At 38.5% G+C, this 18,786-nt stretch overlaps 1 protein-coding gene across 2 annotated transcripts in view; it reads left to right on the plus strand.

Annotated features, from left to right (window-relative positions):
• Positions 1 to 32: 32 nt before the first annotated feature.
• LOC117402251 (integrator complex subunit 9) overlaps positions 33 to 18,786 on the plus strand; it is an 87,211-nt gene continuing 68,457 nt past the window's right edge. The window contains exons 1-6 of one of the 2 annotated variants that reach the window (XM_034003215.3): positions 33 to 192; positions 4,281 to 4,408; positions 15,721 to 15,781; positions 16,201 to 16,263; positions 17,600 to 17,739; positions 18,248 to 18,334. In XM_034003215.3, the coding sequence (XP_033859106.2) occupies positions 184 to 192; positions 4,281 to 4,408; positions 15,721 to 15,781; positions 16,201 to 16,263; positions 17,600 to 17,739; positions 18,248 to 18,334 (488 nt within the window). In that variant the 5' untranslated portion in view covers positions 33 to 183. Of the gene's footprint in view, positions 193 to 933; positions 1,265 to 4,280; positions 4,409 to 15,720; positions 15,782 to 16,200; positions 16,264 to 17,599; positions 17,740 to 18,247; positions 18,335 to 18,786 lie in introns of those variants that run through there. The other variant, XM_034003216.3, reaches the window with a different exon arrangement.

The raw sequence follows: 18,786 nt of genomic DNA on the forward strand, positions 1-18,786 counted from the left end.
TTCGCTCAGTTCACAAGACCACCGTATGATGACGCAAGAAGACGCGTAATAAGAGCAATAAAACTACCGTTGGTTTAAGATAGAAGATTCGGCCTCTGAACTTTTTTTTTTAACAGCAGGCATCAAGCATTGTGATTGTAAATACATCTTCTGGAATATTTTTTTCCTAAATTATATTTTAAAATGAAGTTGGTAAGTGCAAAATTATTTATTTTTAGGATCTTCTCTACCGCAATAAAACAACGAGTTGCGCTAGTAGTTGTAATTGTAATTTAAGGCGTAAATTCGTGAGACCATACAGAACTGGACAATCTGATTTAGCAAAACGTGTTCTGCTTGTTCGGACGAACAGCCCGGTCTGCTCAACGAGCACTTCCACACTGTGAAACATGGCGGCGCCCCCATGGTACTGCTGCTGATTCGCTGTATTTTCTAGATAATAAATGACAACTTGTACTTGCAAAACACAAGACACGTAGCGTCGATGTACGGTGGTCTGTACATTGAGATTTTATTTTATATATGTGACCCATAATACTAATATTATAGTTGATTACATACGATATAAATATCATGACACTAAGTTAAGGTCTTAAGGAAATGAAAGGTTTCCTTTACGGGGTGAATACAGTACTTTGTTTAAAAGTAACATGCTTTTAGACCTGCACACTGCTTGTTTAATTCTATGCATCACGGCACTAAGAATTATACAATTTAAAAAATAAATGCGCAAGCTTGTGGAAGTTGAATCATTTCTAATGTATATACTTTATTTATCAAACTTAGTGTATCGAGCAGGGCTCGAATTGAGGGGGAATGGTGTTCTCCTTGTTACATAATTTTTTTTCATTCTCGTTAAATGCAGTCATCAAATTGGATGAAGATGAGATTAAAATGTGATTTCCTCTTAGATTGTAATACTTGACCAACTGGTTTAGCACAGTCAGATCTCTTTTTTTCTCATAGAATTAACAGCAGTATGATGAACTGACCCCATTTACCTACACACGGGGGCCCGTGCGCCGGCTTATGACGCAATTCAAATATGTCTATTGTGTTTAGTGGACAAATTTGAGAAGCTGTAGACAACAGCGCTCTACTTACATCGCTGTACTAAGCAAGACTTGTCAAGCTTGAAAGAGAAAATGGTATACGATGAATTCAAACTGAAGACCTCCAGCTTTTTTGCTGTTCAAAATAAAAAAAAAAATCCAAAAGGAGTATTATAATAAAAGTTACAATAGACACCAAACTGAAAAAACAGGTAAGAAAATCAATCTTGGATTCAAAGTTCTTCATTATCATTTGTAAACACAAATAATATAATAATGGAGCACTGGCTATCTCTTTTTTGGACATTATTTGAACTTTAAAATTATATTTTACATTAAACCTGCTAATACAAATTTTAAGCATTGGTTTAAAACTTGCCTTAAATACACAAATACCGTATATACGTTACCGTAGCTAACAATAATAATATTAGTTGCAGTCTTTTGTAGTTAATGTGACTTATAAGAAGTACTGTTGTGAGTGAGTCTGAAATATTTTTGAAGAAATTACCTTTATCATGTTGTGTTTTTCAATGAAAAACAGAACGCAAAAATGACCCAAAATGTGTGTATATAGGCCGATAGTATCATCTTAATCCATGGTAATATATACATAACAAATCATCATAATGGTACAACGTAGCAAACTGTTTTAAAACTGCTTAAGTCAAATTAAAAGTGCGCTTATCACAGTTTTTCACAGACCCACATTGTACCTAGGCAGACTGTGTCAGGAGTAGTTTGTAACTCAGTGGCTACATCATCACCTGGAAGTCGGGCATCTTTGGAACTAGAAAGCCTATAAAATGCTTAGGCACTCATTTAGAAAAATTATCTCCATGTTTTTACACCAAGAGTTGACAAAAAAATCACTGTTTAGTGACAAATCAGATGGCCAGAATTCAAAGCACTAACACTGTTGAGCACAGCTGTGAGTCAATTTTAAAATATCTTATGATGGCACTTTTATTTATTTTTTTAATTTAATTTAATTTTTTGGAAAGAAGCTTAATTTCTGTACACCTTTTGCAATAATTTAAAGGTACTACTGCCTGTAAAGATTACTTTAGAGAAAAAACTTGACTCCTAAGAAAAAGAATAATTTCACAAAGTCCACGGACAACATACTAACTGGACTCAAACTCAAACTGGAACTTGGAGTTGAAATGGACACTGCCACTACCCAGCAGTCAAAATCCCTGATTTATAAGAAGTGCATAATCTTTCATTGGAGTTCCCCATGTTAAATGTTTACAATTTGAGCCCTGATCGTAAGTGATGTGAATTTATGTATAAGCACTTGCTTCAGGTCCAAAAGCACTTTACTTTTAAAGAAAAGAAGGAAAACTTTTGATTTATGAAAGGCTTTATTTTAAATTGTACCGATAGTCAATGATTAATTGTTAGTATATGGTGAATACATTTGCGTTCTGGGGGGAGAATGTACACAATTGAAAGTCGCAGATATGTTTTTTTTTTAAGCTATTAAATGAATGAGTAGCTTTTGTTGAATAGCAAAACAAACAAAAAAAAGGTTGATATGACATTATCATACACACTACAGTTCATGGCCTATGCGTGCGCATACAGGGCCAAAGCCAGCATAGGTCTGTGCTCAACATATTTGGGATAACTCATTACTGTAATAATATTACTTTTGTCAATAACGAGATAATATAGCACGTTCGGTTTTTGATAGGAGTAATATTAGTTACTTTTCGCAAAAAATGAACAAGCTCGTCTCGTTCCAATTTTTCTGTTGTACACCTACATTGGTGGTATTTTTATTTAAGCCAAATAAGTACATTTCAGTTCCGTTACCGTAAACGTGAACTGTTCTTTATTGTATTTTCAGTCAGCAACATATGCAGTAAAACCAAAAACAAAAACAATACCGCTTACGGCAGTCCTTTAGAAGTAACTGCTACTTCCCTTGAACAGAAAGAAACCCTGAACATAACCGCTTTCATTGTGTGCTTGCGCACAATCATGATTAACTGGCTTGAATACAGAGCTTAATAAAATCATAACAGAGATCCTGACAGGTACATAAACAGCTTCTTTAGTAACCTACTTTTGATGCGATATAACAAGGACTATTTATGTTTATAAACAAAATGTTTAAAATAGTTTGACTGAATGTATGTTTTAAGAGCTAAAATTGCATGCACATGGAAAATATTACAATGTAATTGATGCATAGCTATATAATATAACTTAATTCAATTTTTTCCACTCCTTATGACTTCGCGTAAAGTCACATGTATTGTAATGATTATTTACTATTTGCTATATCCAGTACATTATTAAGAGTTGTTTGTTTGTTATACAGTAATCTGTCGCGTATCCACCTGTCACGTATCTGCCCTAACAGTTTATCCGCCATGATCAACCTCTTCAGCAACGTTAGTTTATTATTGAACCGAGAAGATTAATTCAGATATTGTAGATCCTACCAAAGCTTCGTACACTGTGTTGTATGTGCTGTGTGTGCTGCCATTGCTGGTAGTGTCATGTGAGCTGTTCAGTGTATTCTTGATATGTAAGTAAATCCTGTTCGCCTGTGGGGCTTATCACCTTTAACCTCCGTCTTGATCTCCTGCCTATCACTCAGCAGCGAATTCACGCATCCACACGGCCGATGGCTACTCTGTCACAAGCATTAATATCCTGTATCTTTCTAAACAAGGGATTTAGGGGAGCTCCCTAATAAAAGCTGAATCTCAAAACAATAATTGTGTGAATATAGTAATTGTTATAGCTGTGTATAATGGTATTTAAAACAGGATTCATTCATCCGCCTTTTTACAGATATGACCTTACTCTGGTCCCACCACAGTCGGATATGCGACATATTACTGTACTACAAAAATTTTAAAAACCTGTTTGACACATTTAATAAATTAATTACCAGACATATAGTTAAAAAGTAAACAGTCAACAACTGTTTTGCAGGACAAGACAAGAGAAGTAAATATAACAAGTAATATAACGTGCTACTTTTTTTTTATTAAGTGATAAGTAGGAAATTATATTCGTTTTTTTTGTGAAGAACCGAGTAATAACGTGCCCAACACTGGTGCACAAGTGTAAACAGGGGGCTCAAATGATAAGAATATTTTAACCTGATCGAGTTGTAAGTGTAAACACAATATTTGTCAATTGTCTAAAAAAATGTTTTGGTCACAGTTATTGTAACCGCCGACTTTTGTTGCCCCCTTTCCTCAGTACTGCCTGTCTGGTCATCCCACTCTGCCCTGCAATGTCCTCAAGTTCAAGTCGACGACTGTCATGCTGGACTGTGGGCTAGACATGACCTCGGCCCTGAATTTCCTACCGCTGCCTTTGGTGCACAGGTAAGGAACAAGAGAAAATATATTGCAGAGGATTGACATTAGTATGAAGTCCTAAGGTATGTGATTTAACCTCCTTTTAACTAGACACATTTTAGTTTTAGTTTTTTCTAATTTGTATCTGACTGAAAAATGTCACATTGTAACAAACTTCTTAGTATTACTGCTAACCACTTAAGAGTATCCCGATTCCATAATAAAACATTCAATATTTAGGATGCAACAAGTAATAAGTTACAGTGTTAACCAGAAACTGTTTATTATAGGTAATTCTGGAAGGGGAATAAGATATAGGAACCATGTGAGCATAGACACAACATCATTATATCAGCCAAATATTATCAAAACACTTGCACAGTAAAAGCACATTATGCATAAAGTGTAAATTAGTTTAACCAGCAATTGGCAATAAAGTGTAAGCATGTAAAATTATTGAACACGCCAGTATATCACAGAACATAAACCAAATGCCTACATTACTTTCTGGTTCTTCCCACACACATACAACCTAGTACAATTTGGTTACCCATCAACAGTTAAGCTTAGGTTAGGTTAGATTAAACCCTTTTTGCTCCTTAGGGAGCATAGGTCATCCACTTTGATCCTCCATCTGACTCTGTTTTGGGCTAGTTTCTCCAGTTCTTTCCAGGAGTATACAATCTGCCTCTGCCTCTGTGGACCTCCTCCAGCTGTTTCTTGGTCTTCCGGGTTTTCTTTTCCCTTGTGGGTTCCAAGTCAGTGACTGTCTGGTTATGTTTGTTGTTGGTTTTCTGCATGTACAGTGCCTATAGAAAGTCTACACACCCTTGAACTTGTTTCACATTTTGTTGAGTCAGTGCCTCAGAGTTTCATGCATTTAAATGAGGATTTTTTTTCCACTTATCTACACACCATACTCCATACTGTTAAAGGGAAAAAGGTTTTTATTGAGAAAAAAATGATATATTAAAAATACAAAACTGAAAGATCATAATTGGATAAGACTACTTGGTAGAAGTACCTTTGGCAGCAATTACAGCTGTGAGTCTGTAGGAATAGGTCTCTACCAACTTTGCACACCTAGATTTGGCAATATTTGACCATTCTTCTTTACAAAACTGTTCAAGCTCTGTCAAGTTCCTTGGGGAGCGTTGATGGACAGCAATCTTCAAGTCATGCCACACATTTTCGATTGGATTTAGGTCAGGCCTCTGACTGGGCCACTCAAGGACATTTACCTTTTTTGTTCCTTAGCCACTCTAGTGTAGCTTTGGCTGTGTGCTTTGGGTCGTTGTCATGCTGAAAGGTGAACTTCTGTCCCAGTTTCAGCTTTCTTCAAGAGGGCAGCAGGTTTTCCTCAAGGACTTCTCTGTACTTTGCTCCATTCATTTTCCCTTCTATCCTGGCAAGTGCCCCAGTCCCTGCCGATGAGAAACATCCCCATAACATGATGCTGCCACCACTATGCTTCACAGTAGGGATGGTGTTCTTTGGGTGATGCGCTGTGTTGGGTTTGCGCCAAACATAACGCTTTGCATTTAGGCCAAAAAGTTCCATTTTAGTTTCATCAGACCACAAAACTTTTTTTGCCACATGGCTACTTTAAATGGGATTCAAGGTGGGCTTTCTTGAGTAATGGCTTCCTTCTTGCCACCCTACCATACAGGCCAGATTTGTGGCGTGCTTGGGATATTGTTGTCACATGCACACCAGTCTTGGCCATAAAAGCCTGTAGCTCTTGCAAAGTTGCCATTGGCCTCTTGGTAGCCTCTCTGATCAGTCTCCTTCTTGCTCGGTCATCCAGTTTCGAGGGACGGCCTGATCTAGGCAGGGTCTTGGTGGTGCCATACACCTTCCACTTCTTAATAAGCGTCTTGACCGTGCTCCAAGGGATATTCAAGGCCTTTGATATTTTTTTATATCCATCCCCTGATCTGTGCCTTTCAACAACTTTGTCCCGGAGTTCTTTTGAAAGCGCCTTGGTGCTCGTGGTTGAGTCTTTGCTTTGAAATGCACTACCAAGCAGAGGGAACCTACAGGAACTGCTGAATTTATCCTGAAATCATGTGAATCATTACAATTTAACACAGGTGGGGGCCACTTAACTTGGTGTGTGATTTTGAAGGCGATTGGTTACACCTGATCTAATTTAGGATTGCTATTACAAGGGGGGTGGACACTTATCCAACCAAGCTATTTCAGTTTTTATTTTTAATTAATTTTCTACAAATTTCTAGAATATTTTTTTCACTTGGAAGTTGTGGGGTAGGATGTGTAGATAAGTGAAAAAAAACTATTTTAATGCATTTTAATTCCAGGCTATAAGGCAACAAAAGGTGAAAATTTTGAAAGGGGGTGTAGACTTTCTATAGGCACTGTATGTCCAATCCAGCATCACTTTCTTCTCTTGATTGGTGTTCTGATTTCTTGTTGTGTTCTTTCCAAGAGATCTTCATTCCTAATGGTGTTTGGTCAATACATTCTTAAGGTGGTTCTGAGGCATTTATTTATGAAAGCTTGCAGTTTGTTTTTTAGATGCCTTTGTTGTCCTCTATGTTTCTGCTCCATACAACAGCAATGATTTTACATTAGTATTAAAAATGCAGAGCTTTATTTTAGCTGAAATGTTTTTTGAGTCCCAGATAGGCTTAAGCATGATAAATGCTGTTCTTGCTTTTCCTAGTCTCATTTTGATGTCTTTGTCTGCTCCTCCATCCTTCCCTATGACACTTCCCATTGATGTGCATCACCTTAGTTTTGTCTTTGTTAATGGCGAGCCCCGTTTCGGCTGCTGTTCTTGCCAACTCAGTGACTTTGCGCTACATTTGTTGGTGTGTGTGTGTGTGTGATATTAGGGCAATATCATCTGCATAATCCAAGTCGTCCAGTTGTGACCAGAGTGACCATTGTACCCCAGTCTTTGGCCTTCTGTGGTTTGCCGCATTAACCAGTCTATTGCAAGTAGAAAGAGTAGGAGGGATAAAAGGCAGCCCTGCTTGATTGTAAAGGGCTCTGTAAGATGACCATTGTTCACAACTCTGCATGAGGATTGTAGGTACAACTGCTAAATGAGGGCCATAGTTTCTCAGGATGTTTCATGGGCAGCAGTGTGGAGTAGTGGTCAGGGCTCTGGACTCTTGACCGGAGGGTTGTGGGTTCAATACCAGGTGGGGGCACACTGCTGCTGTACCCTTGAGCAAGGTACATGGTTTGCTCCAGTAAAAACCCAACTGTATAAATGGGTAATTTGTATGTAAAAATAATGTGTAAAACATAATGTAATTGTATGTAAAAATAATGTGATATAATGTAACAATTGGATAAGGGCGTCTGCTAAGAAATAAATAATAATAAATAATAATAATAATGTTTCGGTCTAGTAGGGCTGCACGATTAATCGAATTCTGATCGATATTGACATGTGCAATATCCATATCGCAAGAGGCTGTGATTTTCTCCTTTCTTTGACACTCCGTTAAAACAACAAAAACTAGGCTACGGTACCTCATCCAATGAAATGCGCTAGACTCCGTTCATTCAGTGTCTACATGCACAGAGGGTGCTGACCAATCACAAGCGGGCTCTCTCACTCTCTGCGTGGCATACACATGCTAACCAATCACAAGCGTCCCCACAGAGCGCGCTTTTAGATGATGAGGAGCAAAGATAAAGGGCTTGTCGGAAAAATTAGTGCTGCTGAGGAGAGCGTTGATTTGGTGGCCAAGAAGGGCGCATCATCTGTCGTATGGCAGTATTTCGGCTTCAGACCAACTGATGTTACCCAAACGCAAGTCTTGTGCAAAAAGTGCCTCCGAGTTGTTGCGACAACTAGAGTCAACACAACTAATTTATTCGATCAGAGAGGCTTTAGCCACCTGGGGCCTGAAAGAGGAGAAGCAAGTTTGCATCACTACTGATAACGGGGCAAACGTGGTCAAGGCTATCGTGTTGAATGACTGGACCAGGCTCCAATGTTTTGACCACAGACTACAGCTTGCAATCAGTAAGTGTTAGGCTACATGTTTTTAAGGCACTTTTATAATTTCAATTATAATAATAATAATTGAGCCTACTCATACATAATTACACAATCATAAGCTTCCTATTCCATCTGCAGCCTATGGCTGTCTGAATAATATTATCTTAGGTTATTTAAGAACTCAACTCATAATAGTAATAGAAAATAGGAACTCATAATGTTATTAATTAATTAATGTTTAAACCCTTTGCGGTCCATTTATTCAGCGAGTGTCAGGCGCGTCGGGTCCAATTTGCTTTCACACGCGCAGTTTCTTTTAGACGTGCTGTTTAAAAGTTTTTTTTTTTAAGAGTAAAACAGGTTTAACCCTTTGCAGTCCATTTATTAAGTGCGCGTCAGGTCTAATTTATTTTCACACGCACAGTTAATTTTAGACGCGCTGTTTAAATTTTTTTTTTTTTTCACAGTCAAACGGGTTTAAAAGGCCCTACATATCAACAAAGCACTCACTAAGCATCTCCAGCCCCGCCCCACCCTTTCGTTCGCTATCGCTTTCACATATGCTAATAAATAAATAATAATAATAGTCGTACATACAGATCGATCATCTCCTGATCACTCGTTTTATCACCAAACTCCTCAATAATGCAATCCAAGTCATTATTTTATTATTATAACATCTCAAAAAAGCTCTGCAAATGTCCGTGATAGTCTCTGTGCGCTGATACAGTACCATTCAGCTTGTTTCCTTATGACCGCCCCTATGTAATGCCAGGGACATGTATGACTAATCATGAGATGCGCCTTTTTTTTTTTTTTTTTTTTTTTTTATCGGCTTGTCTCGGCTCCTGTCGCCGTTTTTTTGATGATGTCGGACAGGGTCCGACAATGGACCGGATAGGAATAATTGCAATGTCGGACCAGGTCTGACAATGGACCGCAAAGGGTTAAAAGGCACTGTATATCAACAAAACGCTCACTAGGCATCTCCAGCCCCGCCCCACCCTTTCGTTCGCTATAGCTTTCACATATGCTAATAAATATGTAGGCCTAATAATAATAATAATAATAGTCGTGCATACCGATAAATCATCTCCTGATCACTCGTTTTATCGCCAAACTCCTCAATAATGCGATCCAAGTCATTATTTTATTACTATAACATCTCAAAAAGCTCTGCAAATGTCCGTGATATTCTCTGAAGTTCAGGGGCAGTCAAAACAAACGTTTGACTAACCAGGAGCTGGTGGACATTATTTTGATGTTAAGAAATTCAATAAAACAATGTTGGAAAAGACTTGGTTTTGTATTCAGTTAGCAAAGTATTTATTTATTCTTAGGATCTCATTTTAGAAGCGATGTTCTCTACCCTGACACTTGTTTTAACCATGTCTGATTGCATTTTTGAAGTTTTCACCCAAGTGTTTGAAAATCGTAATTCATAATCGCAATTGCAATATCTGGCCAAAAAAATCGCAATTGGATATTTTATCCAAATTGTGCAGCCCTACGGTCTAGGCAGGATGTTTCAGTCTAGGCTGTCGAATTCTTTTTAGAATTCGATAAATGTGAGGCCGAGAACTGAGTTCCATTCTAATGACTGTTCCACTATCATACGTAGAGTGGCTATGTGGTCTGTACATGATCTGTCTTTCCTGAAACCTGCCTGTTGTTTTCTTGCTGCTTGTCAAGTGCCACCTTTAATCTCTCCTAGATTACTCTGCAGAGGATTTTCTCCGGTACACACAGTAGCATAATGCCTCTGTAGTTGTTGCACTCACTCAGGTTGCCCTTCTTGGGAAGCTTTAGGAGGTAGCTGGTGAAAAAGCTGGTGAAGCATTTCAGTGGATGTCTTGAGGTCGGCTTTGATGGCTTCAGGTGGTATATCGTCGGGGCCCGGCGCTCTGTCATTCTTTTGCTTCTGTATTGCTTTCTTAATTTCACTTTTGCTGGGTTTGTTAGTGCTGACCTGTAGGGAGTATTGTGTTGGAGGAATATCTTCTAATTCCGTTGGTGCTGGCCTGTTTAGTAGTTCTCTGAAGTGTTCTGTCCATCTTTTTAGTTGTTCTTCCTGGTTGGTAAGTATTTTGCCCTTTTTGTCCATGATTGGTTGGTCTGGTGCTGTCTGTTTTCCTGCCAGCTTCCTGGTGGTTTCATAAGAACATAAGAAAGTTTACAAACAAGAGGAGGCCATTCCGCCCATCTTGCTCGTTTGGTTGTTAGTAGCTTATTGATCCCAGAATCTCATCAAGCAGCTTCTTGAAGGATCCCAGGGTGTCAGCTTCAACAACATTACTCTTTCAGCTTCAACAACATAGCTCTTTCATGTTTCGCTGGACTGCTGCAATTTCTGCTTGTTTGGCCAAATTATCTATAAATTGTCTTTTGCCTCTTTTACATCTTTATTGGCCTCTTCATATTGTTTTTGTGCTTCTGCTTTTCTTGATCTTGTACGACTGTTTTAGAGTTTGTTTTATTTGTTTCCTGGTTTGGATTTTTGTAAGTGTGTCTACAGATATCCATTCCTTGTGCTGTCTTGATCTTTTTCCCACAGCCTCTTCACATGCCTCTGACCACGCTCTTTTCATTCTTTGCCATCTCTGCTCAACTGTTTGTTCTTCCTCCTGTAAGTCTTCTAAGGCCTGGAATTTGTTTGAAAGCTTTAGTTAAAACTGGTCTGTTATGGTTTTGGCTTGGAGGAGTTTGACGTTGAATCTTGTGCTGGTCCTTTGTACAGTTTTTGTAAATCTCTTTAATTTGATTCTTTGAGTTTACTTGTCAGGAGGTGATGGTCTGAGGGATCTTCTGAATCGCTGGCTGAAGCAGATGTGGTCAATTTAATTTTCTGTGCTGTGGTCTGGTGATATCCATGTGACGTTGTGTACATTCTTGTGGGGGAAGACACACCCACCTATTACCAGGATATTGAAGGCACAGAAGTTGCTGAACAGCTCTCCGTTTTCATTCATTACACCTAACCCATGTTTCCCCAATTTTTTCATTAGTCACCCATCATTAAAACTATATCTTCTCTTTTCTGTTTGTCTAGGACACTGCAAAAGGTCATAGAAATTGTCCTTCGTTTCTTTCTCTGCATCATTTGTTGGTGCGTAGCATTGGATGACTGTAATTTTTTGCACTTTTGAATAGAACCTTGTGATGATGATTCTGGAGCTAACTGCCTCCCATTCTATCAAGGCTCTTGCTGCCTCCCTGGAGAGCATTATTCCAACTCCCTCTGTGTGTGGGGCATTTTTCTGATCATGTCCAGAATACAGTACTGTTTCTCCACTTGAAAGTTGTGTTCGCTCTGCTTGGTTCCATCTTGTTTCACTGAGTCCTAATAGTGTAATGTTGTATTTTCTCATTTCTGCTGCTACTTGTGTTGTCTTTCCTGCTTCATACGTTGTCTAGACATTCCATGCTCCTATGTTTGAGGTCAACTTCGGCGTGAGAAGAGGTATCGGCTGAACAACTTCCTTTCGGGTTTAGTTGTTCAGCGTCATTCTCGTCCTTTTTGAAGGGCATCTTCTTGACCCAGGCCAATGTCTTGATTTAGGTTCTTAGTGGATGTTTCTGTAATTATTTTGAATCCACTGGCTTCTCCAGAGCTCCGTTGGCCAGCGCTTTTCCAGATGAATCCAAACAGGCCTTCATGGCTATTATTTGGTGGTTTGCACAATATTATGTTGCTTAAACTGGAATACTGTTTCTTAAACTGGAAGAGATATGCACTGTGACATGGCAGGTCATTGAGTTCTGTATTTTAATTCAGTAAACAAAAGAAAAAACTTGTGCCGAAGGAAATAGGGTATTGAACGAAGAAATCTCATCTTGGACATTGTTTGTACACTTTGTGAACCCGGCTAAACTTTACCGGTTTACACTGTTATGGTGTCTGCTTGTACAGAGTTCGGATAATCCAATACACACAAATGTTGCACCCTGTGTATTCAAATAAGAAACTATTTGAAATGTCCATCCCTAATCCTAATAATAAACACTATTAAAACAATATTCCTAAAAAAAATAACTCGTCCTTTTCAAAGCATTGTCGCTTGTGTAGCCTCTGCAAGTCTGGGAAACTGATGCCAAACAAGGCAGAACATTACTTTTTTTTCACTGTCATAATGGAGCCAGATGAAGCCTCCGCTCTAAATGTTTATCTTCATTTTTTTTTCTCATAATTACTTTCTTTATGATTTAATTGATTTCAGCACTTTCCTTTTGGCTTATTGGTTGCTTAGTTGTAAACAAAACTGATTTGTAAAAAAGATTGCCATGTCGCAGGAACGAGTACCAACACAGCACTTCGGTAAGTAGTCTCAGATTCTGATTGTACAACAAATTGGACGTGCAGCAGGAAAGTTAGGATTAATTTGTAGTTATCAGTTAGGCACACTGGCCCATTTTCCTGGATTCATGAAACGGAAGCCATGTGCACTATGTATATATTATACTAGTTAAATGTAACCGGCCCAGTCGGGCCTGTGGTGCTTCATAACTATAGGCCAAACTGCGATCTCTACCGGCCCCGGGCTGCCGGGCCATGGTTAATGTCGAACCCTGAGTACTATTGGGAGGATCTCATCCGGCCCTGGGGATCTGTTTATTTTAAGAGCTCCTAGTCCCTTTAACACTTCTGTCTCAGTTATGCTAAAGTTATTTACAACTGGATAGGAACAGGTTGACATGTGGGGCATGTTGCCCGTATCCTCCTTTTGTAAAAACTTGTGAAAAGTAATAATTTAATATATTTGCTATTTTTTTATTTGTCCTATAATTTTGCCATTTGCATCTCTCAGACATTTTACCTCCTTTTTATAATATTGGAAAAACCTTTTGGAATTGGTTTTAGCCCACTTAGCAATGCTCATTTTATATCTCTCGCTTGGCCTTTCTAACTTCCTTTTTGACTTGTGTTTGCAATTCCAAGTACTCTTTCTGTGTACTTGGTTCTTGGTCCCTTTTAAACTCTGTAAAGTGCCTTTTTTCTCTGAATATTTGTTTTTAATTGATCTATTAAACCATTTGGGTAATTTTGTTTTAGATTTAGATTTGTCTACTTTTGGGATGTAATTGTTTTGCGCCCTTAATACTACATTTTTAAAAAACAGCCATCCTTTTTCTGTGGATGTTTTCTCTATTTTACTCTAGTCTACTTCTGTAAGTCACTGTTTCATACCTTCATGGTTTGCCTTTCTAAAATTGTAAACCCTTAGCTTTAGTCATTACTTTTTGGGTTTTAAAAAGCACATCAAATGAGACCATGTTGTGGTCTGAGTGTGCCAATGGTTCTCTGACCTCTGTTTTAGTTATTCTGTTTTAGTTATTTGAAAAGACTACATCAAGGCATGCCTCCCCTCTAGTTGGTGTCTTGACAAATTACATAAGGAGGCAGACATTTGTCATTTCCACCATTTCAATTTCGTCTGTCATGCTCCCCACTGGTTTTTCCTATTTTATATGTGGGAAGTTGAAATCCCCCATTAATATGGCTTCTCCTTTGCTGCACACATTTCTAATGTCATTGTATAACAGATTATTTTGCTCGGTGTCTGAATTTGGCAGTCTATTTAGCATTTAGATAAATACATTTAATGGCTGTCTTACCTGAGTTGTTGCCCTTATTTTGATGCAGTCTCCCTTGTTTTTGTTGATTTTTCTCCCTCCTTTCTAGTTTAAATGCTTGCGAACCTCCTCGAGGATCCTTTCTCCGAGTAGATTGGTTCCCTTTTTAATTAAGTGCAGTCTGTCGCACCTATACAGATAGTCCTTGTTGTAGAATGTGGTTCAATGTTCAAGGAAGGTGAAGCCTTCCTGTGTGCACCACGATTTCAGCCATGCATTTAGATTATTTCCAGCTGTCCGTATGCTCCTTTGCAAGGTGCCGGCAGTATCCCAGAAAATACCACAGTTTTGGTCTTGTCTTTTAATTTCCTTCTTAGAATTTGTTTTGCAGGGATTTTGGCCTGTCTCTTCCAATGTTGTTTGTACCGATGTGGACGACAACTATCTGGTCGTCTCATGTTCGTTCTAGGAGCCTGTCCACGTTCTCAGTGATATGTGTGACAAAGGCTCCTGGAAGGTAGCACACTGTTGTAGTAAGGGGGTGCAAACTGCGAACTGAACTTGCTGTGTTTCTCAATATGGAGTCCCCAACAATCATGACCTCCCTTCTTTTTGCTGTCTGGCCACCACTGTTAATAGGGTCCTGGATGTTGTTCCTTTCGTTCTATTGATGTTGGTTTTGGTCATCTAAATGTTGAAGTGGCTCAAATTTGTTGGCTGTCTGGATTTCTGGTGGTTGTGTTTGACGAAGTTTATTTTTTTCCCTGCTTCTGCCTACCTAAACCCAGCTGTTTTTATCCTCTTCTATCTCTCTGGTGGTATTCAGTCTGTTAGGGGTGCAGACTTCCAAGAATTGTGGGTGTGCCGGCTCCTCAAGCTCTTGTTGCTGTCTCATTTCCTGCAGCTCCATTTCTAGCATACGTGCTGGTTTAAGCAAGCATATAAGGTACCCTAACGCTAGAATCTAGCTCCATAGTGCCATATTTGCCCCCCTGAGCGTTTTGTGCGCAGGTAATCAACAGTAAATCTCACGGCAGTCCGGTTGAACGCGGGGGCCCGAGGCGGCCACCTCGCTCGCCTTGCCTTAGACTTGCCCTGGGGATACATTGCCCAGTTTAGTGGTAGACAGACAGGTAGGCTTTCAGTGTGCAGAGCCTTTACTTTTGCTGTGAGAAGGTTTTTTTCAGCGTCAGACTACTTTTAAAGCCAGAAATATTCAGGGAACTTGGATAATTAAAGAATGGAAACATGAATGTTTTAAAAGGCAGTAATATTGTGGAAGAGGCAGCAAAAATCTTAATTTCACCCCCCACAAAGAATAAAATAAAACAAGGCAACATATTAAATAATTTCTGCAGGGTGTTTTTGTTTTACTCTCCACAGTAAAACAAAAACACTGGCAACTTTAAACGCAGTGGCTTTATTAAGCATACACAAAGACAGAACTAACACCATGGATGCTGGAATAAATATGGACGTGTTTAACAAGAATGAGTGCAGAGAAGCCAACTACTTTCTACTGATTGGCTGAAGGTAATTCACATTGTTGCAATATTAACGGATTGTGGGGTCTAAAACAGGCAGCCTTCGAGCTAGCCAGTGTTGGGGGATTCCAGTGAGTGGTGTATCGAGTTGCATGCCTGTATGATTACCTGCTGCCGAAATAAAGAATTTGCTGTTTCATGTCCTTCCTTCCTTCCAATATGTTAATTAACATAAATAAATAACCATAGGCGTACGTGTATGTATGTGAGTTTCTCTTACTGTTATTTTACTCTGCATGCAGCCCAAGACTAGCAAAGCTACCTGGATGGGTTTCAAAGGATGGAAACACTTTTTTGGAAAAGGTAATAGAAGTTAAAAGAACAGCTCTTTTTTAAATACATTATCAATATTGGTATTTGTGCTGAGTATCATTTTATTATTTTCTTGTTTTTTTTTCTTATGGCTGTATGCAAAGTTTTTTTTACCTAATCAAGTGCACTTGGCAGGCTGCAGAAAACGCCAAAATTGGTTTTCGACGATTGATTAATATGTGAATAAATTGTTCTAACCTGTATAAAAAGTATATAAAAAAGACATGGATTTAACGTGAATCTGCTGTACATACATTTAGAAACATGCTGATAAAATGTAAATGTTTATAATTTGTCCTGAAACTTTGAAACTCCTTTAATACTGCAGCTGCAACATCTATCTTTACAGTACCACACTATCTCACATTCCTGCTTGGATCACTAACATTTTTTATATGCATGCCTTTCAGGAACTAAAGGAATGTGCAGGTCGGGTTTTTGTGGACTCCCTCCCAGAATTCTGCCTGCCAGAGGTAATTTAAAGATTTAGGTGTAACTCCGTGTAGAATTTATCTACCACCCTGGTGAACCTGCCTTCTTCAATAGCAAAATGTATACAGAATATTCAAAAATAGAATTCTACATTTCTTACAAAAGACATTGCCCTCGCCCCTTCACTGGCTTCTTCGGCTGCTTCGTCTGTTAACTGACATATTTTCATCCAATAACATGCTTAAGATAGAATTAGCTTCAATTATTTTAATGGGGGTATGGGGCAGCAAAATGTCAACATATGTCATTTTTTTAGGTTCCATGTTTATGCACTCATGCATACCTCAAAATTGTAATACAATGTCTACACAAAGTATTCCGTGCATAATTGTAATAACCTTATAGTATTAACATCAGATTTGTCTGTGTCTATTGCCCCGTTTCCATTGCCTGGCACTGCCAGCAACGGCTACTCACAGCAACAAAACAGTGTTTTCACTGCTCTCCCAAACGGCTGAGAGCGGCTATCTGGTCACCTCAAACTGACTACAAAGGAAGTGCAGCGTCACGTAGCCAGCAGGTGTGTGTAGAGAAGAAACATGAAAATCGCTACAATTGTGACTTTCTTTCAAAGCATGGATATTACATTTTCTTTATTGTTTTTCTTTAAGCTTTATTGTAATAGAGAATATTGTTAAATTGAACAATGTTCATCCTGCTTTGGCACACAACACAAGTGTCTGAAGTCATACTGCTTTTTTTTTTTTTTTTTTTTTTCAATTTATGATAAACACAACGACAAACTCTAGCTGTTTGTTTGGCTGGGCTCTCCTTCCTAACCACATTCATTTTTATTTGTAAGGAGCCTATGCTTATTTATTTGTTACCACGGTTTCTTTAAAAGAAAACGCAATATGATCCCACAATCCCCCAGTGACCTTTGACGCACTGCAAGAATTTCCAAGGTTGGCCAGATTTAGGGGGGAAAAAAGCACTGATACGCTCTTTTTGATTTTGGAGGCTAGCTGTTGGCAGTCAAAGCCTGTAGTGCCAGGTAGTGTAAATGAGCCATATGTCTTAGTAATTGCTCCAATGAGTGCATCATTTGTTAAAAAAACGTATCCCATGAAAATGATTTTGAAGTTGTCATGATGATTTGTTTATTTTTTAGTTGGGACACCTTATTGACTGCACTGTTGATGGTTACTGGACACTGCTGTTTTTAGATTGTTGTACTTATGTTCTTACTCTACTACATTATTTTGATATGTTACTGATCTCCTATGTTTAATGTGTGAATTTGTAGAATTGGGCCGTTACTTGAGACAATGGGTTCTGGCATTGAGACTGTTGCTGTTTCTCTGCATTCGCTCACAGAGGGAGTTATTGGATCTGTCAACCATTGATGTAATCCTAATTTCCAACTATCACTGCATGATGGCTCTGCCATACATCACAGAACACACTGGATTCACTGGCACCGTCTATGCCACAGAGCCCACTCTGCAGATAGGAAGGTGAGGAAAAGTACTGGCTTGTTCTGCCTTAGTATTCTTTGATCACAGTCATAAAAAGTCACAGTTATTCTTGCTTTGTTTGTGAAATACATAGATTAATCAGTAAACCACAGTCAAGTTTTAATATTGAGTGTTGTGAAATACAAACAGTACTTCTGTACAGTGTTCTTTCTCCACAAAATGGTTATCACTGTACAGGTGATATTTAATGAACCAACAGGGGATGGTTTGACATGATCTAACTGCACACTTCAGGCATTAAGGCATGATGCAATGTGGAGTACCTTTTAATCCTTAAGTGTGCAGTTATATCATGTCAATCCATCCCCTGGAGTGCCTTAATGTTATTATAAAATGATTAATTTATTTACTTTTTAAATTAACACAGTAATGGGATTGCTTCATAAGTGTCAGTCTTGTAGTGAGCCTGTATATGTTGAGGCCAACCAGCTCTATTGTATTATGCTAATTTTGCCTGAATCAAAATTTGTATTTTGTCTGCTCACAGGCTGCTTATGGAAGAGCTTGTGAATTTTATTGAAAGGGTTCCAAAGGCTCAGTCCGCCACCTGCTGGAAGAACAAGGACATACAAAGGTAGGTGATTACCAACTTTAGTGCCAGTAAATGAAAGCTGCACAACAATAAATCTCTGGTGAGTCTGTAATTAACCTCATTAACATTAACCCTTTGATATCTGGCTGATTTTACAGACCCGGATTGCTTTACCTAAGTAACATTTGGTAGTCCAAGATACGTGCTAATGAGGGTGTATGAAACAAGTCAATTCAATTTTACTTCATTTGCACATTCGATCATTATACGTTATTTCTGAGAAAATGATACATAGAATGATAATTTAAAAAAGCTGTTTTGGATACAAAATGTTTGAAACTTCTCTCTAAACAGGCATTGTGAATGTAGCATATCTATTTGAAACAATCTAACTGGAATGCCTTCGGGAACAGTAACTGGAATGCCTAAATTTAGCACATTGTTTTTAATACTTGTATCCATATACTGCTCAGTTGTTTGCTATGTAGTTAATA

Source organism: Acipenser ruthenus, chromosome 5 (assembly GCF_902713425.1).
Source record: "Acipenser ruthenus chromosome 5, fAciRut3.2 maternal haplotype, whole genome shotgun sequence".
Taxonomy (NCBI): domain Eukaryota; kingdom Metazoa; phylum Chordata; class Actinopteri; order Acipenseriformes; family Acipenseridae; genus Acipenser; species Acipenser ruthenus.